Genomic DNA, 23,529 nt, shown 5'->3' with positions numbered 1-23,529 from the left:
TGGGTTTTGTTCTTTGTCTTCATCTTCTTTTCTTTCTGTTCCCTGCTGCCTTTGGAGATAGAAGTGTATGAAAACAGAACGAGTTTCATTCTGATACTCTGCATTCAGCCACTTTCAGTGTATGCCCAGCCATGATGATTATTTACATTTTGGATTTGTTCTTTGATGTTCTTGGTTAATGCGTGTAATGATTGTTGTATGGTTTTAAAAGCAGTTTTTATTAATTTTGCCCATAGAAATGGAAAGTTGACTTTAGGACAGCTGTTTATATTACCCCCTAGAAAACAGCAGCTTAAGTTTGGCTAAACAGTAACCTCTTGTTTAAGTTCTTATTACTCAGAGTGTGAACGGCATTTGCATCGACTGAGGAGCTCATTGGAAATATAAAATAATCTCAGTCTTGATCTAAATCCACTGAATCAGAATCTGCTTTAAAAGCAGGATCTTCAGGTGATTCACACACACCTTAATGTTTGAGGTGCCCTAGTTTTAGATGAGCTAAGGGGCAGGGCTTTCAGGAGGTAGACAAGATAAACCTTTGGGAGCTGAGAAAATTATTAGGACTTGTGTTTACTTCTAATTTTTTAGTTTTTATTTACATTTGGGGGTATGTTCTCCAGTGTTTGCAATCTGTTGTTACATTGGTATATGTCTATAATTTCAAAGCATGCGTTTATGTGAGGAGCACACGCTCAAAAGTCTTTACCATTGAAGCGTACAGCTTCAAACTTCCGGGGCCCATTAGCCTAGGAAATAGGTGCTGTGTGAGCAGTGTTATGACAGTTGTTAATAAGAAAAATAAAACAAGAAAGAAACAGGTGAATGAAGTGAGTTTCCTGATTATACTAAAAGAAGTCTAAGGGCACGGTATTATCACAGAAAATGCCGATGATTTTGAATTATTTTCATCATTGAGAATTAATAATGATACTTCTTTATTTTAAAGAAGGTTATTTTAAAGTTCTACATTTTCTCTCTGATTACTGAGAACAAGAATATTGCTATGTAAAATACTGTAAAATGCAAAATAACAGAAGAGGTTTTGGAAAGGAGAATAGTAAGAAGTTTTAAAATTCAGATTAATATTAATTTTATCTTCTTATGCCTTTGTTTGGTTTATGGATATTGTATTCATAGTGATCGGTGTTTTCTCTGTGAGACTATTTCACACTGAGCGATTCTGCTGTGGGGTTGAAGAATATCGACACTTGCAGGCAGAGAGATGAGGACTGACTCTAACCTTGGCATGCACTACATAGGTGCCCTTGCCCTTGAGTAAACTAACCTCTTTAAACCTCTCTTTTTTCTCTAAAATGGAAGAAAGTTCACCAGGTCTTGTAAAAAGATGAAATCCATAAAATGCATATCACAATGCCTGTTTTATAATAAGATGTCTAAAAATGTTAGTGGTGTTGTGTCCTTACTAGGAATCTCCACGTGTGGATCTCTACACAAGGTACTGATCAGTCCTGGAAAGTTCTTTCAGCCTGAGTCAGATCTGGAGCCCAAGGGGAAGTGACAGTGCAAGGGAGCGGCCCATGCAGAACAACAGAAAGCCAAGAAAGAAGTCACTGGTACACACGAGACTCTTAGGAAAATGCTGGATAGAGAGGGACCACAAAACCTGGGGCCTACCTGCTGTCTGTAATCATCATAAGCAGCTTTTTTTCAATGGCAAATTACACAGTACCACTCTGAACAGAGAAAACTAAGATTTTAAAGCAGGATTCATTTAGGGAAGTAATAGCAGTGTGTGAATGAGTAGATAATTCAGAGTCATTCCCAGTTGGTATAAACCAGAAAACAAAGCTGCCCATAACTATAGGGGATAGCCACTGCATTATCTTGTGAATACAAAGAAAAGAACTGAGACTCTGCGAGTTGTGGTTAAAGCCAGAAGCCAAATTCGGGCTAAAATCAGGCTCTGGGATACAAAAGCAGGGAAGCAGGCATCAAATGTCTGAAGGAGATGAGGTAACCTTGTGGGCATGGAGAAAACAAAGACCAAAACTAGCCAGAATCAAGGCCTTAGAAGCACTCAGGGAGGGTAGGAGCAATACAGGTGTCATATCAGATTGCTGGGACGAGTCAGGGGTGTGGACAGAAGTTGGGGCCTTCAGCCCCTTTCCACCTAGTATTGAATTGTTGATTGGCCCCGAAAACTTCTGTGCGGTCTTTCCTTTTTTACCCCATCATTTGAGAGCTGGCTTATTTCATTGATTTATTCAGTTAGCAACCTTTATTCAATATCCTTTGCTATCCTTTGTGATAGAGGAGAGAGATTCAAATTGGAAAGACAGAGTTCTTCCCCGCAGGACACAAGTCTATAGAGGAATGGAAATATACAAGCGAAAACATGAATTAAAATACTGTGAATGCTCTGATAGCCATAAGCTGTTGGAGGAAGGGTGCCAGTAGTTCCCAAGAGAAGACAGTTCCACAGAGACTTTCCTGTCTGTCTGTTCACCTCCCCAGTACCCTCTAACACACGCACGCGTGCACACACACGAATGCAAACTCCAGAATTGTGGGAACCTAGTGCCTGGTATTTTATATGTCCTCAATAAATACTGAATTTAATTGCCATCTGAGCTCATTCTTAAGTAGGTGGAATCAATCTTGTAACAGGGGTGGTTTTCCAGAAATATGGCGCAACCTGTTCCAGATACGGAGCATGGGAGTGTGGAGGACTCGTTCAGAGGACCCCGGTTATTTTAGAGAGATGAGATCCGACTAGATATTGAAGGCCCTTGTGTATCATAGGAAGGACTTGAGAGTTTTTAATGCTGGTGGGGGATCCCCGAAACTTTTAAATAGGGCAGTGACATCTTATCACCGTCAAAAGTGGGAAGAATGCATTGAAAATTGGAAAGACTGGAAGCAGAGAAGGCAGTTAAGGAACTGCTGACATGTCCAGTAGTCAGTTGGATAGAAAGGTATAGAAACATCAGGGCCTTAGGTAACAGATCTGGGCTAACTTCCTAATTTGGAAAATATTAGAGAGTAGCTCAGTGCAAACTAATAGATGAGATTACACAGAAAGAATGCGTGGAGGAGATGAGACCATGAAGTTCTTAGCAAGGTGGACGGGGGTGGACAAAGTGAGCAAAGGAGGCTAAAAAGAATCGCCCAGAGGAGACAGAGAAACCCGAGAGAAAACAGCGTGTTGGAATCAAAACAGTCAGAAGGAAGGGAGTAAGCCACAGCAGCACATGGTACAGCGCTGAATACCTTTTCAGTTTTCCCCCAAAATAACACTATACTCCTGGACCTAAAGAAGACAATGAAAAAAGGTATTTGCTTGTTAACTTTGTTAACTTAAGAGCAGTTGGATGCACTTAAAACAGGATCTCTCTAAAGAAATCATCAAGCTGAAATACCATATCTTTGTGGTGTTCTGCTGGTTGTAGTTAAAGGGTACTGAAGTGTCCCATCCCCAGACCTCAGGTTATGGGATTACAGCATTTTGGTTCATGTTTTTGTGCTGTGTGTTTGTCAGTAGATAACCTCATTTTATGCATTGTCCCCACATTCACTTCGTAGGATATTAACACAAATGCTTGTTATTTATAAAAACCTCTTGAGTTTTATGTCTAAGCTTACATGGACATGTGCTATAATAAGAAAGTGCTGTTGACTGCTCGGATTAAAGGTAACTGTTTTCCACGGTAGTAATAGCCTCCCTGGCCCTCCCTCCTTTGGCCTCCCTATGGTGTCTGGAGAATCTATTGTAGTGCCGGCTGCTTCTTCCCACTCCTCCATCAAAACAGACCCTGCTGAGGGCAGAGGAGGACGCGAATCAGGGCTGTGGCCTAGCCTTCCAACCTAAGGGAGAAAAACTTGTAGTGAGAACAGAAAGCTAGATATTAAATTAATGAAACAAATTTGGTCATTGTAGAGGGCTTGGGGCTCTATCTTGAAAAAAGTGTTTTCCATAAGCGTCATACCATAGACCAATTCTGCCAGATACTCTTCCTGCCCTGAGTTTCAGTTCCTGTCCATGTGTTCGTGGCAACATATATCCCCCCCAAATGCCTCTTAAGAGCATATTCTGTTCTCTCATGGGCCTTGACCTACCCGTGCTGCTCTGCAGGCAATAGGTGGTAGGGAGGAATCCCGAACGAGGAAAGCTCTGCCAAGACTGGAAACACGGGATGAAGAAAGTCAGTGCGGGATCCAGCTGCGAGCAGTTTGGGAGTTCAGGGCAAGAGTTTAGATTAGATCCAAGTTGGAGCCAAGGGAACCCTGAGAAACCAGAGTCAAAATCTAGGTGACCACGCCAGACAGAACACAGAAAGGCAGCAGGTCCCGGGTCCGCTCGGCCACAGATTCAGGTGTGTGTGGGAGGCGGAGGGAACCGAAGAACAGGACATCAATGAACAGCCTCAAGCAGTGAGAGAGGACCTTGATAATGGGCAGCATTTTGATTTGGGCTTAACATTTTCTTCAACTTCTTGCCAGGCCAGAAATAATCTGAGTTAATAGACCAAAGCAGATAGCAGTTGTTAGCTGGTGAATTCTGAGGGCTTGATTTTTCTTCCTGTTCTACTAATCTTTCTTGCCCTCTCTTCACTAAGGAATTTTTTTAAAGAAAAGTCTTTGTCAGTGTTGACTTTTGGTCACTCTGATTACTGCTCCTCTCCCCTTCTCAGCTCCTCTTCGGTGTGGGGAAACCCTCTCCTGCTGTGCTCGTCCCCAAAGCTTCACATCCGAGCCCTCACCTTTCTTCAGTCAGAAGCTTAACAACCCTTAGTAGGCTCCCCTTTCTTCCTTCCTGTGTTATTATATGAAATCTTACTTATTTTCCAGCTTGTAGGACTTTCCCCCTACCGTGCCCTCAGCCTGTAAGCTCTTCTTGCGTTTCGCATGCCTTCCTCCTTCCTTCCCCTAGTTCAGTGTTGGAGGCTTTCTCTCCCTCCCTATCTCCAGTAGCCCTGCTGCTCACCTCTTCTTTGTCCCTGTCACGTGCCCATGTCTTATTTTTCCTTAGAGAACTCCCTTCTAGCTAGTTTACTTTGTGCCTGTTCTTTCTAGAATGACCTTACTTGTCTAGATCACTTCTATATTTCTTGTGCTTAGAAGAGTGCCTGGTATGTAGTAGACACTCAGTCTCTTTTTAATGAATAATGAGAACAAAGGCTCTGTGCATCCTCTTTCATTTTTGTTGGTGTCTGTGTGTGGTTAGCTATAGATTAGCTAATTTCATTAATGCATTTATAAATTGATCAGATTCGGCCAAGCCTCCACAAACAGGTTTTCCTATATTTTTTATTTGCTGAAACTAGTTTGTATCTTGATCCTAACGTAAACTTGTTCAAATGCATAGTTTAAAACCTTCTATGTGTTAGTATGAAAGCTCCAAAAGAATACAGGTTTTATCAGAAGAAATACACGTGTAAGTTTCAGAGGAATTGCCTTGATAAGTAGAAGACTGGAGATGCCTTGGAGTTTCTAACAATACCCAGCTAGCAGCTTAGCGCTTAAAAATCTGTGTAGCAAGGAAAAGGTAAGATGGTCATGGATGAGCAGGCATATTTTAGGCATGAAAGGAAGGAATGCCTGTCAAGGAACTGAGCCCTAAAGAGAGAAATTGGACATTTTAACTGTAGATGCATGAAATTAGACCTGAGCATAATTCAAAGCTAGGAAAGGAGGAGCTAGTAGGAAGAGAATGCTAAGCAGTGCGGGAAAGGGAAGAGGGACAGATAGAACACTCCTAGGGCGTGTGAAGAATGAGGGACCACAGGTGGGCTCAGGGAGGGGACAGGTCCAAGCACGTGTTTACACAGGGAGAAGTAAAAGGGAAGAAGATCAAACTAGATGGTGCCTTTTTAAAAAAATTGAGGCAGTGTCATTCACATGACGTTCACCATTTTGGCCATTTAAAGTGTGTTGGCCTTTAGTATATTCACATTGTGTGACCGTCAGCGCTGTCTAATTCACGACATTTTCTTCCCCCAAAAAAGAGATTCCCTACCCACTCCATTTCCCAGCCCCTAGCAACCACTCATCTACTTTCCATGTCTGGATTTGCTGCTTCTGGGCTTTTCACGTAAGTGGACTCATACACCACGTGGCCTTTTTTGACCTACTGCTTTCACGTGGCCTGTTTGCAGGGTTCATCCATGATGGAGAATGTGTCAGTACGTCAGTCCTTTTTATGATACTGTTCCTCAGTTGCTAATTTAAAATAAGCCCAGAAAAGTTTAATGTTTAGCCTACCGTTACGTTTCTCATTTCTCTGGAAAGATGAAATCTTTCAACTGATTTGGAAATTTTTTTAACTAATAAGTTAAGGACGATTGCTGTTGAATTATCATTTTGCTCTGCATTTGTACCTATTACTAAATTTATATGCAGAGGCAATTCTTCCCCCTTTCTCCACACATTTTCACACTGGTCTCTACTTTGCCACAATAAGCAAAACCCCTTACCTGATGTCAACAAATAGAGTTTGATCTCTCTTTACAAGTATTTAGTCAGTGGGATATTTACCCCCATGAAAACGGACCCTGTATTCTTTGTTTTGATATACCATTATTCCGCCCCCCCCCTCCAATTTCAGAATTAGACACTGTGGACATTTTCTGAGCAGTCCGAGCTTTTTAAATAATAGTGATGATGATAATGCGCCACGTGGTTTTTTAAAAAAAAACAAGGTCAACCTTTTCACAGGCTTGGTTTGTACCACACATACTGGCCCTTTTTCATCTGGAGAACATTTCATGTCTTTAAATTTGAAACTAAATTCTAAAAATATAGTCTGGTTCTTACAGAAATGTTGTTTTAACTACAGAGTGCCTTTGCAGGGTTCAGGTGACATTCTCTTTTCTTTATAAGCCTCCTATATTAGACCTCAGCTCTCTGAGAGCAAGGACTAAGTTATACATATTTTTGAAGCCCCTACAGTGGCTAGCCCAGTTGCCTGCAAAAAATAGTACATACCTCAGGAACAGGTCGTTAAAATTGTTTAAAAGAACCGCTGAGATACAGATGTGAAATCCCAACTATCATGATAGTGAGATGCCGAATATCATATGCACACATCCAAAGGAAAAGAGAGAGGACGTGTTCCGTAATTCTTGGAGTAGGATGGTGAGCAAGTACGGTCTTCTTACCCTAAACCTTAAGGCCACAGCAGGGGTCACAGTCACTCCCCAAAAGAGAGATGCGCATCTGCTTCCATCAGGAGACCTAGAGGCGTGAACATTCCCCACCCCCGAAGATGACTGAGTTATCTTTAAGCATCTGCCAGGCCCAGAGAGCAGATAGTGCAAGTTCAAAAGGAAATTTTCTGTTCCCGTCCACTCCTCCTTTCTTTTGGAAGGATTAGAAACCCGACTGGCGAACTTGGGGTGGGAGGCTCTCTGAGAGAGGAAACATAATACCTAGACAGGTATCTGATCTCTCTCTCTCCCTTCCTCAGTCTAGACTTTTAGTCTTAAAAATGAATATCTGAATGAGAGAATCTGATTTTGTACTAGATCAAGTTGGGGGCTGTGACTGAGCCCGGGGGGGACACACACTACACTGCATTTGTGAAAGAGAGAGGACAGGGGAGCATCTGCCTGTGGTTGGAAATGGAAGGGAAGCCTCGGATGTGGATGAAATCATCCAGGGACGGAGGCTACAACGAAAAGACGGGAAAATCTAGCAAACTTAGGTTTCAAGTCTCGTCCCAACGATTGGATCCTGTGTCAGATTGTACGTGCTTTTTGAAATGTGAAAAAACCCAATAGCTTTAAAGCACACAGACACATTATAAGATGTTTACATCCTCTTTGTTTTCACATGAAAATTCTCACAAGTGGATGTTTTTGTAGCAAGACACGAAAAGGATAGGGTTCCCAAGATGGGCAGTCATTGCTACCATGAATTTTTCAAAACACTCAAAAAAATACAGGTAGGAATTTGGAGACTTCTTCCCCCCACAGTCATGCCTCAGGCCCTGTCACTTGTTTGGGAAACAGACGATGATTTAGAAACTCTGACAGGTGTATGCACAGCTGTGTCTGATGCTTTACAAGGCACCTGTAGAAAAGTCATCAGAGTATCCTCTCTGTACAGGCTCAGCCCTTTTCCCCCAAAAGCATCACTTCTTTGCATGTATTTTGTTATCATTTCAAAGGAGTATCAGTGATTTGGAGAGATCTGTTATGTTTTACTTGAAACTGGTGGTGCTTAAATGTTTGAGGAACACAAATTTTGCAAGTCCATTTTGAGTATGAATTCGAAGTAATTATCACCAAATCAGAAAATCACATGAGCTCTTTTATATGTAACATACCAGGTAGCACGTGCACACACACTCACATGTGTGTGTTTTTATCTTTACTTGCAAACTGGAGTTAGATCCCCCCTCCCCCGTAATTATAAAAATAAGGAAATAAAGTCCAGTAACTTTGGAGGTCAGAGACTTGAGTTAGAAATAATGCTGAGTTTTTATTCTAAGGCAGTCAGAGGTAACTCAAGTAGCTCTGATTTGCTTTCTTTACAACTGGGACTGGAGGCAAAATGCCTCCAGAATGCTGTGGAACGGTGTCCACAGCATTCTTTACTGTTGTGGTTAAACTTAACAATTCTGCTGTTTGACAAAATGAAACAGGTTTGTTTTTTCCCTTCTGTAAACTCTGCTTCTGTGTATTATTAAAATCCACATTTGATTTAAAGTTAGCAATATACAGTTCACTTTTAAAGCAGAGATAATTCAAATATTGAGTGGTTCAGCAGTATTAAATCACAATTCTTGAAAACTGTAGTTATACTTGAATTAAATATTAAGTAATAAGGCCATCTAGTGGTAAAATTTCCAAGTTTTAGTTAAGAATTTAAAAATCTGTTATGTCTTTAATTAAATGTGGGCTTTAGAATTTATCAGGTATATTGTATAATCATTAAAAAGGTTTCTAGAAAAGAGTTTAACCTAGGGTATTTCCCCCTTTTTATAGCAAAGAAGGCCCTTTGGTTATGTTCTAAAGACCCTTTCTACAAAGCACGAAATTCAAACACCTAATATTTTTCTTGACTGTAGTAATTAGAGCCACAAATAAAGTCTATAAGTAATAAGCATTGGGAATGAAGAAACTTACTAGTAAAATGGAATATTAAAGTTTACCTATTATAACCCTTCTCCAGTCTGTTTGAAAACCCTATTCTCCAACCTGTTACCGTACCAGGAAATCAGTAAGATCAGATCCTGCCCTTGATGGAGCACATGATTACTGGTCTCTGTGTTTCAGTGTCCCACAGTATTGACAGTACTCCACCTGCTTATTGAAAATCCTGATCTGTGAGAGGAGACCCAGGATCTGCCTTTCAAAGGCCTTTTGATGAATTTTTAGGCAAATAAAATTTGAAGATCATGCTGTACTCTATACCGAGATCACACAACAAAATCTGATATTTGGGACCTTAAAAAATTCCAAGTATAATTTGAATTCATGTATATAAATGTTACACTTTTGTTGGGGAAAGAACCAGTGAAATCAGGCATATGTTTACAGTTTTGCAACATGATTCTCAAAAATAATAGAGCAAAGAGACAAGCTAGAAACAAGCTGAAGTAGTATTCTTTCCTAACTCTGCATTATTATAATATTTAACGTTATTAACCTCTTTTAACAAATCAGATGTAGTATCCTGGCTGTTTATTATCAAACAGTACTTGGCTAAATATTAAAAAGGATAATCTCATTTACTGTGAAGTAAGCTGCCACAGCCCAGTTTTTCTTTCCAACTCTCACTTCAGTTGGACGTTACACTGTCCTTAAACATGTTTTCCTCACTAGTGAATTACCCATCGAAATTAATTCAGAGTATTTTTATTTGCCTCTGAAGTTACTGATACTAGTCCTGGTAATCTGGTGCTCAGACTTCTCATTTATAAAATAATTTCTCCTCCTAGGTATTTGGAGTAGATGACAATCAGGATTATAATAGGCCTATTATCAATGAAAAGCATAAAGATCTGATAAAAGATTGGGCTCTCAGCTCTGCTGCAGTAGTAATGGAAGAAAGAAAGCCACTGAGTACACCTGGATTTCACAACTCAGAGGTATACATCCCTTCCTCTTATGTAACTTTTAGACAAAAATGTAAATTTTTTATCATTTTTGTAATTACATTATTTTAAGTAATTGATACATCCCCTTGAGAGTCCTTCTAAAAGCTAAATTCTCACAAATTAATTTGTTTCGAATAAAAGCCTGAAGCAATTTTGCAGTAATTCTGTTTCAGTTTTGTTGTTACGTTCTTTTCAATTACATTATTATATTCATCGGTGAAAGGAAAATGTTAACTTCAGAAAGCAGTTAGTAAATTACATGCTTACTGCTCTGATTGGTATTATGAGAGAAAACAAAAAAGCATACATTGCTTACACTTCCTAGGAGGGCATGTATTTAGCATATCAGGCCTATCATGCCAGACAGAACTTTCATACGTCAGTACCTGCGGGTATGGTGCAGCCCCGGATGTGATTTGGGTAACATGAAGTTAACCGAGGTTGCCTTGACTAACAAAGTCAGGGAGTCAGTCTGGTACAGTAGAGCCAGGAAGACCTGAGTACAAATCCAGAGCAGCCACGTTTAACAGAGTGCCTTGGTATTGGGCAATGCCCTGTTTCAGCTGCAATTTTCTCACAAACAGGATTGTTGATAAAGCCTGTTTACGGGGAGTTAAGTCTGACCCTCTTGGCAGAGTAACTGCCCAAGATTTATGCCCTCAACAAATAGTTCTTCCTGTACTGGAAATGATACTAGAATGTCATTCCACATTGTTAAGTCAAAGAGAAATGTGAAAATGTATGTAACTGAGAAGTATTAATTCATTATAATTTACTGAGACAGTAAGAGCTAACAACCAATAGGAGCTTTCTTGTGCCGTTTCACGAATAAGGAAAATAAGGTATGTAGAAATTAAGTTGACAAAGGTCACAAAGCGTGGTACCTGTGGAGCCAGAATTTGAACCGTAGGAGGCCTTATTTTCTTAACTCATTCTCTTACTCATTGTGCCATACTGTCTCTCAGGAAATTAGGTGATTTAAAAGCTACAAGTGGTAAATAAATATACAAATGGTAAATAAAACAAAACCTAAAAATATAAATAAATTATAAAATGAATGTTACATTTGCATGAGTTGAAATAAAATATTTCAATAGACAGGTGAATCCACCTGTTTTATGTTAAAATTGTCCCTTTTAGTGGTCCGCTGTTCCCTGAAGGCAATTATGTATTTTAGTGTTCTTTTTTCTTCCTCAATCTTAGAGAATTTTAATTCTAGTTTCGTTTTATAAGATGCCAGATTTCCTTACTGAAAGCAAATGATACTTATCAAGGCAGTGTTTGGGTTTTCTAATTGCTCCAGCAACAATTCTGATGAACATGAACTCTGTAAGACCCCCCCCTTCCTTCTCTATCCCCTCCACCCATGCAAGTGGACTTTATATGTAGCCCCAGTATGTCGCACCAGCCTTCGAAAGAGTCATCCAAGAGGCCACGAGAACCTCTTGACAGAATAGTTTTACTATCAGTGAAGGTGTGAGTGGCTCTGGTACTTGCTTCAGGCTGAGAGCTGTGGGCAGTTGGCACAGACTCTTGAAAGGGCGTTCAAGGACTCAGCAGGCTTTGGAGGACTCCTTAGCTTCACTGTATGTATGTCACTAAATACCTACTATTTGAACCTATTCATGAAATCGTGTATGTAGTCTGTGTGAAATAGTTCATCAGTTTTTAGCCTATCATCCTTAGTAGTAAATCCGATACTTAAGGTATGTTTTGAATAATTCGTAATACGATTTTGATTATATTACAGTCTCAAAGTGAAGCCTGAACTTAGATTTTTCATGAGGTAACAGGATTTTTTTCTGTACTTCCTAGATCTCCCACATTAAATGCTTAGATTGGCCTGGTATTAAAAATTACCAGTATATGCCCATGAGCCTGTGGAACCATATCATGAATTAAATTCCATTTCACACTTGACTATAACGATTCAAAGAGCACTCACCTTAAGGCCAGATCTAGTCATGCACAAGTCGAGATTCAGACTAGTTAACAGAAAAATTCTTAAAGGCTGAGTGATTTCTGGATTCTTCTGGAAACAGTAAAGTGTTGTAAAAAGAAGTCTTAAGCTTTGGGTTTGTTTTTGAAATCCCCAAAGACATGATCTGGCAGATTTAATACCCCTTGGGACTCTGGATCCAGTCTGATTCCTAGAAGCACCTAGAGGGCTAGAGAACCTTCAGGCTCCTGTTGCAGAGAATGAAGTAGAGCCAGCCGCACTGTCGTGGCCCTGATGCTGCAGAAGCAGACCCAGGTTCGTCCAGCCGCAGTGAATTTGAAGCTCCAAGTGTTTTAGTGCCATCATTAGTATTTAATAAGTCGAGCAAATTATACTATGTCCACAGTAATAATAACATGTGGTTAAAGGGGTACCTAGAGAATCTTCATTCTAAATATGAGGAAATTTAATTAACGATAATATGGCGACATGAGATTTGAATATGGCTTCCTATGATAGGATTATGAGACTACATAGAACTGACTAAATAGGCTCTGATTTCATTCCCTTATTTTTCTCCTTTAGGAAGGCACGTCTTCATCTGGAAACAAACGCTGGGTTTCACAGTGGGCTAGTCTGGCTGCAAATCATACAAGGCATGATCAAGACGAAAGGATAATGGAACTGTCTGTACCTGTCCCTTTAGAGAATGGTATTTTCTTTCTCTCTCTCGCTCTTTCTTTTTTGTGAATCACACATGGTTGTTGTTTTTTTTTAAACAATCTAGGGGTGCCTGGGTGGCTCAGTGGGTTAAAGCCTCTGCCTTCGGCTCAGGTCATAATCCCAGGGTCCTGGGATCCAGCCCCGAATCTGGTTCTGCTCAGCAGGGAGCCTGCTTCCTCCTCTCTCTCTGCCTGCCTCTCTGCCTACTTGTGATCTCTGCCTGTCAAATAAATAAAATCTTTAAAAAAAAATCTATAGTGAGAAGTTAGTTAAATTTAAGTAAACATAATCATATATTCTCATGCTTATACTACATACATATGTTTGTATTTGCACTAATAATGCAAATACCGTTAAAATATAACTGAAGATAAGAGATAATTTGTAGGTGAAACACATATACAAATTCTTATCTATGACATATATATATAAATGAAAATTTTAAAGTAAGACTAACAATAGTTCCAAATTATAACATTTATTAATATCATTAATACAGCAAATATGTTAATACTTTTGCATTTAAGTAAAAAAAAATACAATTCAATAAAAAGAACTAAGATACTTAATTTACTTTTTGCAAGTCTATGCAATGTGATTTTTATTGCCTTCTAATATTTCTGTGAACTGAAATAAAAAGTTTCTTTAAAAAAAATGAAATTTTATGCCTCTAATGATTTTATTATGTTCAGTTGATTACCTTCTTAATTAGAAATAAAACCCTCAAGGAGAATTTCCATGTGGATTTTTATCTGTATTCTTAGTTTTATTATTGTTGAACATGGAAGTGGAAATTTATTTTGTCTCTGGCTTATGGCACCCCAAAAATATGGTTTAGGAATTTTGTAAACACTACTCTGCAAACATTTGAGCAAGGTGCATAGCAATGTACTAGAAAAGCTTTATCACTGATTTACTATAGAAATTAGAAGTAATTGATAGTATTACCAAATATCTTTGGAAAAGACCGAGTGATTTGGGCATTGATTAAGATAAACTGGTCACCTGTTGGGAAACAAGAAACCCGAACAGAGGGGTCAAAGGAGCTAGGTAAACTTACCAATAATCCATTATGAATTAGTCAGGTTAGCTGTAGGAAGCAAAATTCAGCCCTTGTTATATAACAAACCAGCTGCCCCTTCATTATCTTGTTTCAACATGTTTCATCATCTTCTAAATTATTTAGATAAGCTGATAAATTGACTTGAATCCTAAGTACTCTTTTTTTTTTTTTTAAGATTTTATTTATTTATTTGACAGATAGAGATCACAAGTAGGCAGAGAGGCAAGCAGAGAGAGAGAGAGAGGAGGAGGAAACAGGCTCCCTGCTGAGCAGAGAGTCTGATGTGGGGCTCGATCCCAGGACCCTGAGATCATGTCCTGAGCCAAAGGCAGAGGCTTAACCCACTGAGCCACCCAGGCACCCCTGAATCCTAAATATTCTTGTTAAACATTCATCGCATGCATGTTAGGAACAGGACAATGTGAGCAGTGCTAGAAAAATACAAAAAGATAAAACAGCGAGTACATTTTAGGTGCTTCTGGCAGCACTACAGAGATGAGACACCGTAAAGTCACTAATGGCTAAAGTTGAATCAGGAAATTTAGTGGCAGTTTTCCTGCATCATAACCATCATATTATTGTGAAATTTAAATGTTCAACTTTCAGAATTATGAAGTGATAAAAGACTCACAGAAACTATGCCTTGGGCCACCTGGGTGGCTCAGTGGGTTAAAGCCTCTGCCTTCGGCTCAGGTCATGATCCCAGGGTCCTAGGACTGAGCCCCGCATCCGCATCCGGCTCTCTGCTCAGCAGGGAGCCTGCCTCCTCCTCTCTCTCTGCCTGCCTCTCTGCCTACTTGTGATCTCTGTCAAATAAATAAATGAAATCTTTAAAAAAAAAAAAAAAGGAAAGAAAGAAACTATGTCTTGGTCATCTTATCTCCACTTACCCCCAAAGATGAGAATGCTTTATATGTTAATTTCCTTTATCTCAGAAATGCATTCCAGGTATAGCAGTCAGGAAAATCCTTAGGAATTCTCAAATTCTCTCACATAGAAACATCAAATCATATATTTTCTCATTGTCTTCTACTTGTATCTAATGACCTTGTATTCCTATATGAGGCATTAATATACTGGAAGACCATAATTTTAAAATCCCTCAGTTTGTAAAAGTATGATAAGTCCTGTTCTCTTGTTTCACACTTAAAATTTTTTAAATTCTTGGGGTACCTGGATGGCTCATTCAGTTAAATGTCTGACTCTTGATTTTGGCTTAAGTCATGATCTCGGGGTCCTGGAATGGAGCCCTGCTCTGGGCTCTGGGCTCTGAGCTCAGCCCCTCTCCCCTCTCATGCTCTCTCTTTTTGTCTCTCTAATAAATAAAATCTTTAAAAAAATTTTTTTAATTATTTTAGTCAGTGTTAAATTTTTATTTAGAAAACCTTCTAAAGTTGTGCATTTTCTGTTTACTTAGGTTATCCAAACTTGTAATTCTCTCATATAGCTAACAGTGCTCATTAAAAACTCAACTAGAGGCACCTGGGTGGCCTAGTTCATGATCCTAGGGTCCTGTGATCAAGCCCCACGTTGGGCTCCCTGCTTGGCGGGAGACCTGCTTCTCCCTCTACTACTACTATAATCCATCTCTTGCTGTCTCTGTCAAATGAATAAATAAGATATTTTTAAAAAAACAACTAGAACTAGATAGAGGGGTGCCTGGGTGGCTCAGTCAGTTAAGCGGCTGTCTTTGGCTCAGGTCATGATCCGAGGGTCCTGGAATCAAGTCCCACATCGGCCTCCTTGCTCAGCCGGGAGCCTGCTTCTCCCTCTGCTTGCCACTGGCCTGCTTGTACTCACTCTCTCTCTGATTTAAAAATAAAATATTAAAAAAAAAAAACTAGATATATTTCTCTTTCTTTTTTAAGTTCAACACGGGCTTGAACTCATGACCCTGAGATCAAGACCTGAGCTGAGAGCAAGAGTCAGACATTTAAGCCACTAAACATCCTAGAAATATTCTTCTATACTATGTAATTGAAAGTGTTTATTAGGCATTCTCTGTGCAATTCTGCAAAATTTTCTTCAGCAAAATTTCACGGACCTTACAGAAGCAAGAAGGAACATAAAGTACATTGAGAGAAAAAGGAACAGATGGAGGATTAAGAACAGATGACCCCAATTTTCATCTCCTAAAACACTCCCCCTATTAATAATCTGCTTATTTGTACATCGTGGCCTCATACTTGCTTTTGAAACTACTCTGTCACAATGCTGGTGTGTTTATTCAAAGTTTTCTTGTTATACAAAGCCGTTTCTTAACAGACACTGCAGAAGCTAACGTAACATGTTACTCTTTTTGTTTGTACTTTTTTTTGCCCTCATAATGTCTCCTTTGTGGTTTTGTGTTATAGATGCAGATATCAGTGAGTCTGGCATTTCAGTGAGAAGTACAGGGTCAGCCACTTCCTTGGCTAGCCAGGGAGAGAGAAGGCGACGTACCCTTCCCCAGCTTCCAAATGAAGAGAAGTGTCTTGAGAGCTCCAGAGTCAAGGGTATGACACAGAGGTCAGAGATCGGAGAAAAACAGGACACAGAACTCCAGGAGAAAGAAGCACCAGCACAGGCCTACCAGAAGGACAAACAAGATGCCGACAGAGCCCTGAGTAAGATGAGCAGGGCTGTGAACGGGGAGACCACCAAACCCGGCGGAGATGGTAAAATCCTGCTTCACTTGGGCAGCTTGTCTGGGAAGGACAAAAGCGAAACCGAGAAGGAAACTTCTTTGGTAAAGCAGACATTAGCTAAAATTCAGCAGCAAGAACAAAACGACCAGGTCCAGTGGACACCTACCAAGTTGTCCGCTTCCAAGAACGTTTCAGGTCAGACAGATAGGTGCCGGGAGGAATCTTTCAAACAGGAGTCACAACCTCAAGAAAAAATCCCAGGACACTCTACAAGCAAAGGAGAAAGGGTGACACAAAACGAGGGCAAGCGAAGAAAAGCTGAGGACGTTCTCAAAGGTCAGACTCCAAAGGGCGGAGAGAAGAAGGAATCCTCCAAGTCCTTGGTGCGGCAAGGAAGCTTCACCATAGAAAAACCTAGCCCCAACATCCCCATAGAGCTTATTCCCCATATAAATAAGCAGACTTCGTCTACACCGCCTTCCCTGGCGCTGCCAGCTGTCAGCAGAATACGGGACAGGAGCGACTCGATGGACACAGACTCTAGTATGGACACCACCCTTATTCTCAAAGACACAGAAGCAGTGATGGCTTTTCTGGAAGCCAAACTGCGTGAAGATAATAAAACTGACGATGGCCCTGACACTCCCAGTTACAACAGGGACAACTCGATCTCCCCAGAGTCGGATGTGGACACCGCGAGTACAATCAGTCTGGTCACGGGCGAGACCGAAAGAAAGTCAACCCAAAAGCGAAAGAGTTTCACGAGTCTCTACAAAGATAGGTGTTCCACGGGTTCTCCTTCGAAGGATGTGACAAAGTCATCATCTTCAGGTGCTAGGGAGAAAGTCGAGAAGAAAACCAAAAGTCGTTCATCAGATGTGGGCTCAAGAGCAGAGGGTCGTAAATTTGTACAGTCCAGTGGACGAATGAGACAACCTTCTGTGGATCTGACGGACGACGACCAGACCTCCAGCGTCCCTCACTCTGCCATCTCCGACATCATGTCCTCGGATCAGGAAACTTACTCTTGTAAATCTCACGCCAGGACGCCACTTACCTCAACGGACGAGCATGCACATTCCAAACTGGAAGGAAGTAAAGTGACGAAATCCAAGACTTCTCCCATAGCGCCGGGATCCTCCAGTAAGTCAACCACCCTCCCCAGGCCACGGCCCACCAGGACTTCCCTGTTGCGCAGAGCCCGACTCGGCGAAGTGTCCGATAGCGAGCTGGCTGACGCCGACAAGGCCTCGGTTGCTTCTGAAGTGTCCACAACCAGCTCCACGTCGAAGCCGCCCACGGGAAGGCGCAACATCTCTAGGATTGATCTGCTGGCTCAGCCTCGGCGAACGAGGCTTGGCTCCTTGTCCGCCCGCAGTGACTCTGAGGCCACCATCTCTAGAAGTAGCGCCTCCTCTCGGACTGCGGAAGCCGTCATCCGAAGCGGGGCCAGATTAGTACCTTCAGATAAATTCTCACCTAGAATTAGAGCTAACAGTATCTCTCGACTGTCCGACTCCAAGGTCAAAAGTATGAGCTCAGCACATGGCTCTCCTTCAGGTAAATTGGGTCCAGACTTTTTACAATAGTAGCATAATATTTCGTTCATGTTTTAGGTCTCCTTTTTAAAAATAAAATTAGATGTCTAGTGTGACTTCTAAAAATATTCAACAGAAAGGTTGTGCTATAAGAGGGTATTTTCTCCTATAAAAAGTATTTTAGTTAGCTTATTAGTAAATGGAAAATTCAGAACTGACCCACACTTCCAATGAATGCCCTGGAGCAAAATAGTGATTTCAAAATGAGGACCTATTTTGGAACCTTAGTATCTGTATTCATGTGTCAAATTAGATGAGGAACAATATCTGTAGTAAATAATAGGGATTAACATTGTCCTGCTGAGAGCAGTGTTTGATTTTTAAATATCCTCACCTGGTACAGAACCCTTAATCTGAAGAAGGGCAGGATACCCTTTATTATTCCTTGAGAGCTCAGTGAAACAGTATCTGCCTTACACTTGCTTCCCCATATATGCAGAAATGTCTCACACTTTTTTAAAGTTCACTCTGTTCACAATTGGGGCAGGTGAAAACTAATTCTTAATTCATTTCGGTGGTAGAAGATGAATTTGTGAGATGAGCCCTAGGCACATACGGGTCTAACCGGGCTACAGAAATGTAACTGGCTATGAGAACTATCTCATAAAGCACTCTGCTGTCCCTTAACTCCAGTCCTTAGCTGTCGTTGAATGCACTTCCAGAAGGTACTTCCTCCCCGCCAGAATCTTAATGGCTCCGGGGTGCTGGTCAGCTGGTGTACTTCCCCCTCGGAGCTGTAGCGGGAGAGTATGTGTGTGACCAGGGTCCTCGCCCAGATCCCTGTGTGTACCTGTGAGCCTGGGCTCTTACTTCATAATCAGCCTCACACCTGGGTGGGGCCGCAGAACCCCCCCCCCCCCAGCCAGCTGCTCAGGGACTTAAAGATCTCTTAGCAAGCGTCCAAGTGAGTCCAGAGGCTTGAGGGAAGAGTGGGGGATGGTTGGTATGCAATCCCGGGCTCCGAGTTTGATGTCTGCGGCATCGTAACCTCCAGACTCAAACCTAACGCTGCTCCTCGCGTTCTGTTTCCTCTTTCCCCCCCCCTCTCCCACCCTCACTGCCGCCTCCCCTCCACTCACGTCACCCTCTCTTCGGGTCAGTGGCCGTGGTGGTGATGGGCAGATCCGTGGTGGGAGTGGATGTGGGCGGAAGATAGGTGACATAGAAGCCTGACTCCGAAAGAGGAGCTGGCATTTCCCGCGTGCCCCCCGCCGCCAGCCCTGGCTTCTGCACGGGCAGCTTTCCCTGCCGGTTCGTGCGGTTACCGCAGGCGTCGGGAACTGACTGCTGTCCGTTGGTTGATGTTTACCAAGTGCTGGTTTTCTGTCTTCTTATGGCTCTACCTCTTCAATTCACATCCCCTTTGTGCTGCATTCTATGGTGTGTTCCGTGGTAGCATTTCTTCCACCACGTGGCCTGTTCGGTCACCTCCTCTCTCCTGTACATAGAAGTGTTAGTTTCCTCCTGTCTCACCTAAGCTGTAATGCAAGCCGTATGTCACCAAGTAGCATGGGGCGTTCCTTCTATACTGGGCGTCTGGTCCGCAACGCACGAGCGCGCTGGTCGTGTCCTCAGTGTTAAACGCGAAGGGCTTCTGTGAGAGGCAACCCAAGTAGGACTACTTAAGCAAGTCCGAGAAACCGCTGGAAGATGCTGTGTTGTCTTTAAAGATAAGTTTTGTTTTCTGCTTTGAATCCAGAGCTTGATAAACACGCACTCTCCTATATCCAAAAAGTACCTTGATTTGCTTATTGAAATTCCCTAGGGTCCACTGAGGTACGGGATGTGGACCTTTTTCCTACTTAACAGCAGCATATTAAGTGATTAGAACCATAAAATTGAAAAGCTGGAAGGGTCATTCAGTTTAGGTAACTCAGGCCAAAAGAAGTAGTGACCTGCCCTGGTCCTGTCATGGTGGCTAGGACAGGGTGAGAAGCCCCAAGGCCTTTTCATTCCCGGCCTCTTGCTGCTTCTGCCACATCTGGTCTGGCTCTCGGAAAGTCTGTATCTGCTTGCTTGCAAGCTTCCAGAGGACGGCTGGAATTTATCGGATTTTTTTCAGGCATGTATACAAGGACAACTTAAAATATATTTGGTATATTGTCCACTATATATAATTCTGATGTTTTACTAAATTCTTGAAGCCATATCGAAATCCAGGACTGTATGTTCAGTTTTCTCAAGATGCCCTTTTATAGTATTCTGTTCCATCTAGAAGAATAACAGCTGGGCTCTCATAGTGACTGGTAATGTACTAAAATAGTTATATGGGTACACAATAAAAATAAATAAATAAGCAGACAATTTTTTTTATCTATTTGCTAATTGGCGTATCTTTGATGCTGTGATATTTCTACTTAAGATAATTACAATACATTGAATGGAAGAAAAAAAATTCTTAGCTTTAGCTTTTGAATTATGATTTAAGAGGCACGTGGGTGGCTCGGACATTAAGCTCCTGCCTTCTGCTCAGGTCATGATCCTGGGCTTCAGGGATCTAGAGCCCCATGTCAAACGTCCTGCTCAGTGGGGAGTCTGCTCCTCCCGCTACCTCTCCCTATTTCTCCACTCACGCTCACTGGCTCTCAGAATAAATAAATAAAATCTGAAAATACATATATGACTTAAAAGAATGTAAAGCTATACTGGTCAGGGTTGTACAAACTGTAAACTTTAAAGGACTTAGAGATCTTTGAACCTAGAGCCTGTGATATGTCCAGATTGGCAAAAGTAAATCTGTAATGTTTCAAATTTCATAATTTAGGCCATGTCTAAAGAAAGTTTTTCGAAGAAAGGTATATGATAAAAATAGAAGAGTGGGATCTCTGACTTAGAAACATTTAGAAACTTAGGAACATTTATGCCTCTTTCATTCTGATATAATTTGCTTTTAGGAGAGTATAGTTCCCTCTCCCCACTCACGCTGCCATGCCTTCAGTGATCCTTCAATACCAAGTTACGTTATTTATTTTGATAAGCTACATTTAAAACTAAGTGTGCTGAATTATCAAAATAAAGCAGTTGGTTTTCATTATGTCTTAGGTGCACATTCTAAAAAATATCATGTTAACATCCTTAGAAATTTTTTAGACTGTCTGCTTTCTCCTTTTTATTCTAAATCTCAAGTCTTACAGATGGTAGGAATCAGATCTTGGGCATTCATAGCTTCAGTTATTTCTTCCTCCAGGTCAGAGATCAATACAGAACATCATCAGAGATCTTTTTCCCCAAATGACCTTATTGCTACTTGCTTGTAAATGTACATGTAAAATGTGTTTGTGGTTTTGTTTCCCACCAAAGTATTCTGATATAAAGTGTGAAAATGTAGTGTTTGTTTCCTGAAATGTGTCTGTTACATCTATAGATATGGCTGTGTTTTAAGGCCAACAAAGTTTTGGGTAGCAGTAGAAGAAATTAGCATTCACAAATAATCCTAATAACTTCCTTTTTCAATTTCTTGACAGTACATCTTCGTAATAGAGTAGTTTCTTACTTCCATAAGAGGGGGTATTGCATAATTTACAACTAAAATAAGTTTTATAATTAATGTAACTAAGATAATTTTCAGATTAGCTATAAAATTAATTAAGCTGATCTTAGAACTTTGATTTTACTCTATGTGCTCTCTAGTACCTTACCAGCCAAGAAAGCCTCCCTAAGGATTGACATTTCAAATACCTTTGACATAAATTTTCAATTTAATGACTTATCTGAAATGTCTTACTACTAGTACCAATAATATATCAAATAAGCCTAATGCTATAAAATTAACTTTAATTCTATGCAGGATTTTACCTGAACAGAGTAAAATTCAAGAGGAATTTTCCTCTTGAGTAAAATTCAAAATTCTCTTCATGGTTAGAAATCACAAAAACCTTCATTCCGTGAGAAACTGAGGATTATTTTCAAAGAAGAATTAACCTAACTGGAATTATAAAAATAATTTTTTTAAATAAGGATTTTCTGACAAGTAATTGTGCGGTCCTTGGATTAGCATAGAAAGAGCTTTGAACTCTGGGAGTCCGTAGACCTAGGTTAAACTTGATTTAGGTAAGGCAAGACCTTTCTGGGCCTCTTTTTCTCTCCATAAATTGAAGAACTGATGCCAATGTCTAAGGTCTTAATATTCTAAAATTCTGTGCAACAAGTAAGCAATAGGGAAAATTGAAAACATGCTCACTTGGAGTTTACTCTGCAGCAACTAACAGATTGTAGTAGAAGGAAAGATTAAGAAAGAAAAAAGTACTGAAGGAAGTTGTTTGGGGAATCCCAGACCCTGGTCCCTCTCCCTGGGGTTAGTGATCATTCTGCTGGTGTCCGCGCCCATTTCAGCTGTTCCAAGGCCGGCGGCATCCAGACAGAACGGGAGCGCTGCTTCCTGGCACACCCTGTGTGATTGCTGTGCCATTGGTAAAGACAGCCCTTAACTTGAGAATTTCATCTCTCAGCTATCCCCCTACTTATTTTATCCCTCATTTTGCTCTCAATTTAAGGGAACAAACCTAAAAATGTTACCTTTCAGTTTTTAAACAATGCTTTATCCTTATGGTTGCTTTCCTTTGTAAAGATAATTATAAACTTCACCAATCGTCCTGGCGTCTAGAAAAACTTGTAAAAGTAAGTGGGAACTTTACGAACGTCACTTGAAAAGGGAATTTTTCTCTTTTTTTTCCGTCCGTATCATTATTTTCTGTTGTTGAAACTCAAACTACGAAAAATTGGTTTTAATGTGGCTCTACTTACCTATTGTCACCTGACGCCTAGTATCGCTTTTCAGTTTCTCGGCCTGTTTTCCTGTGTTGGGCCACTCAGGAGATAAGCGGCCATCGATGCCTGCTCTCTGAGTGACGTCCAAGTGGCTGACAGCTCCACCAGGCCTACCGATGTTTGCACATCTCCCACAGTTTATTAAAACTCTTCGCCTTTGGTTTTGTTTTCACTCCAAACAACTTTTGGTTGTTTTGAGTATGGTTTCCATAGTTTCCAAAACACAAATCGGGAAATTTAATCTAATGAATCATCTTTTATTTATTTGTGAGCTTGTTTTCTATGAATAATAATTCTGAGGTAGCAAAATGAATAAACATTTAATGTTTAATGAAATGCCTTTATTAATTTAGTCTAAACATGGCAGTATTTCTAATTTTTTCCTAAAGCCTTTTTGCTCTTATTCCTAAACTTTTTCTGAAATTGTTTTCAATTCTTAGGGTCAGTTCAATTCATAAGATTTTTCAGATGTCTAAAATAGTAATTTTCCACTGTGGTAAGAGTATTTTTATATTAATGAACTGTCTTACAAAGATAAAACTAGAAAATATATTGACTACTGCCTTCAAAAGATGCGCTCATCTTTTGATTACCTATAGTTCTGTATACGTATTTGCATACACTTTTCCAGAAAGTCAGGAAGCTTCTTCCATCTTCTTACACCCATAAATCTTGTTCCAAGCTCCACAAGCTTCAGATGAGAGTGCGAATCAGGGCATATGGGTAGGTCTGATTTAGGGCATGTTCCC

The 23,529-nt window shown here is 40.6% G+C and overlaps 1 protein-coding gene and 1 long non-coding RNA gene across 38 annotated transcripts in view; one reads left to right on the top strand and one right to left on the bottom strand.

Annotated features, from left to right (window-relative positions):
• The window catches only part of CEP170 (centrosomal protein 170), a 123,598-nt gene that overhangs the window by 78,622 nt on the left and 21,447 nt on the right, over positions 1–23,529 (top strand). For 24 of the 37 annotated variants that reach the window (XM_082702228.1, XM_082702226.1, XM_082702222.1 and 21 more), the window contains 3 exons: positions 9,905–10,054; positions 12,588–12,714; positions 16,143–17,975. In XM_082702228.1, coding sequence (XP_082558354.1) covers positions 9,905–10,054; positions 12,588–12,714; positions 16,143–17,975 — 2,110 coding nt within the window. The remainder of the gene's footprint in view (positions 1–9,904; positions 10,055–12,587; positions 12,715–16,142; positions 17,976–23,529) is intronic. The other 13 variants (XM_082702230.1, XM_082702212.1, XM_082702213.1 and 10 more) reach the window with 1 other exon arrangement.
• Positions 280–11,044, bottom strand: LOC309849575. The gene is made up of 2 exons (XR_014303765.1): positions 10,948–11,044; positions 280–3,825 (listed from the first exon to the last, which is right to left on the bottom strand). It is a non-coding gene; the product is annotated as an uncharacterized lncRNA (long non-coding RNA).

This window comes from Mustela nivalis (genome assembly GCF_964662115.1).
Source record: "Mustela nivalis genome assembly, chromosome: 16".
Classification (NCBI taxonomy): domain Eukaryota; kingdom Metazoa; phylum Chordata; class Mammalia; order Carnivora; family Mustelidae; genus Mustela; species Mustela nivalis.
This window is presented reverse-complemented; position numbering and strand designations above follow the sequence as displayed.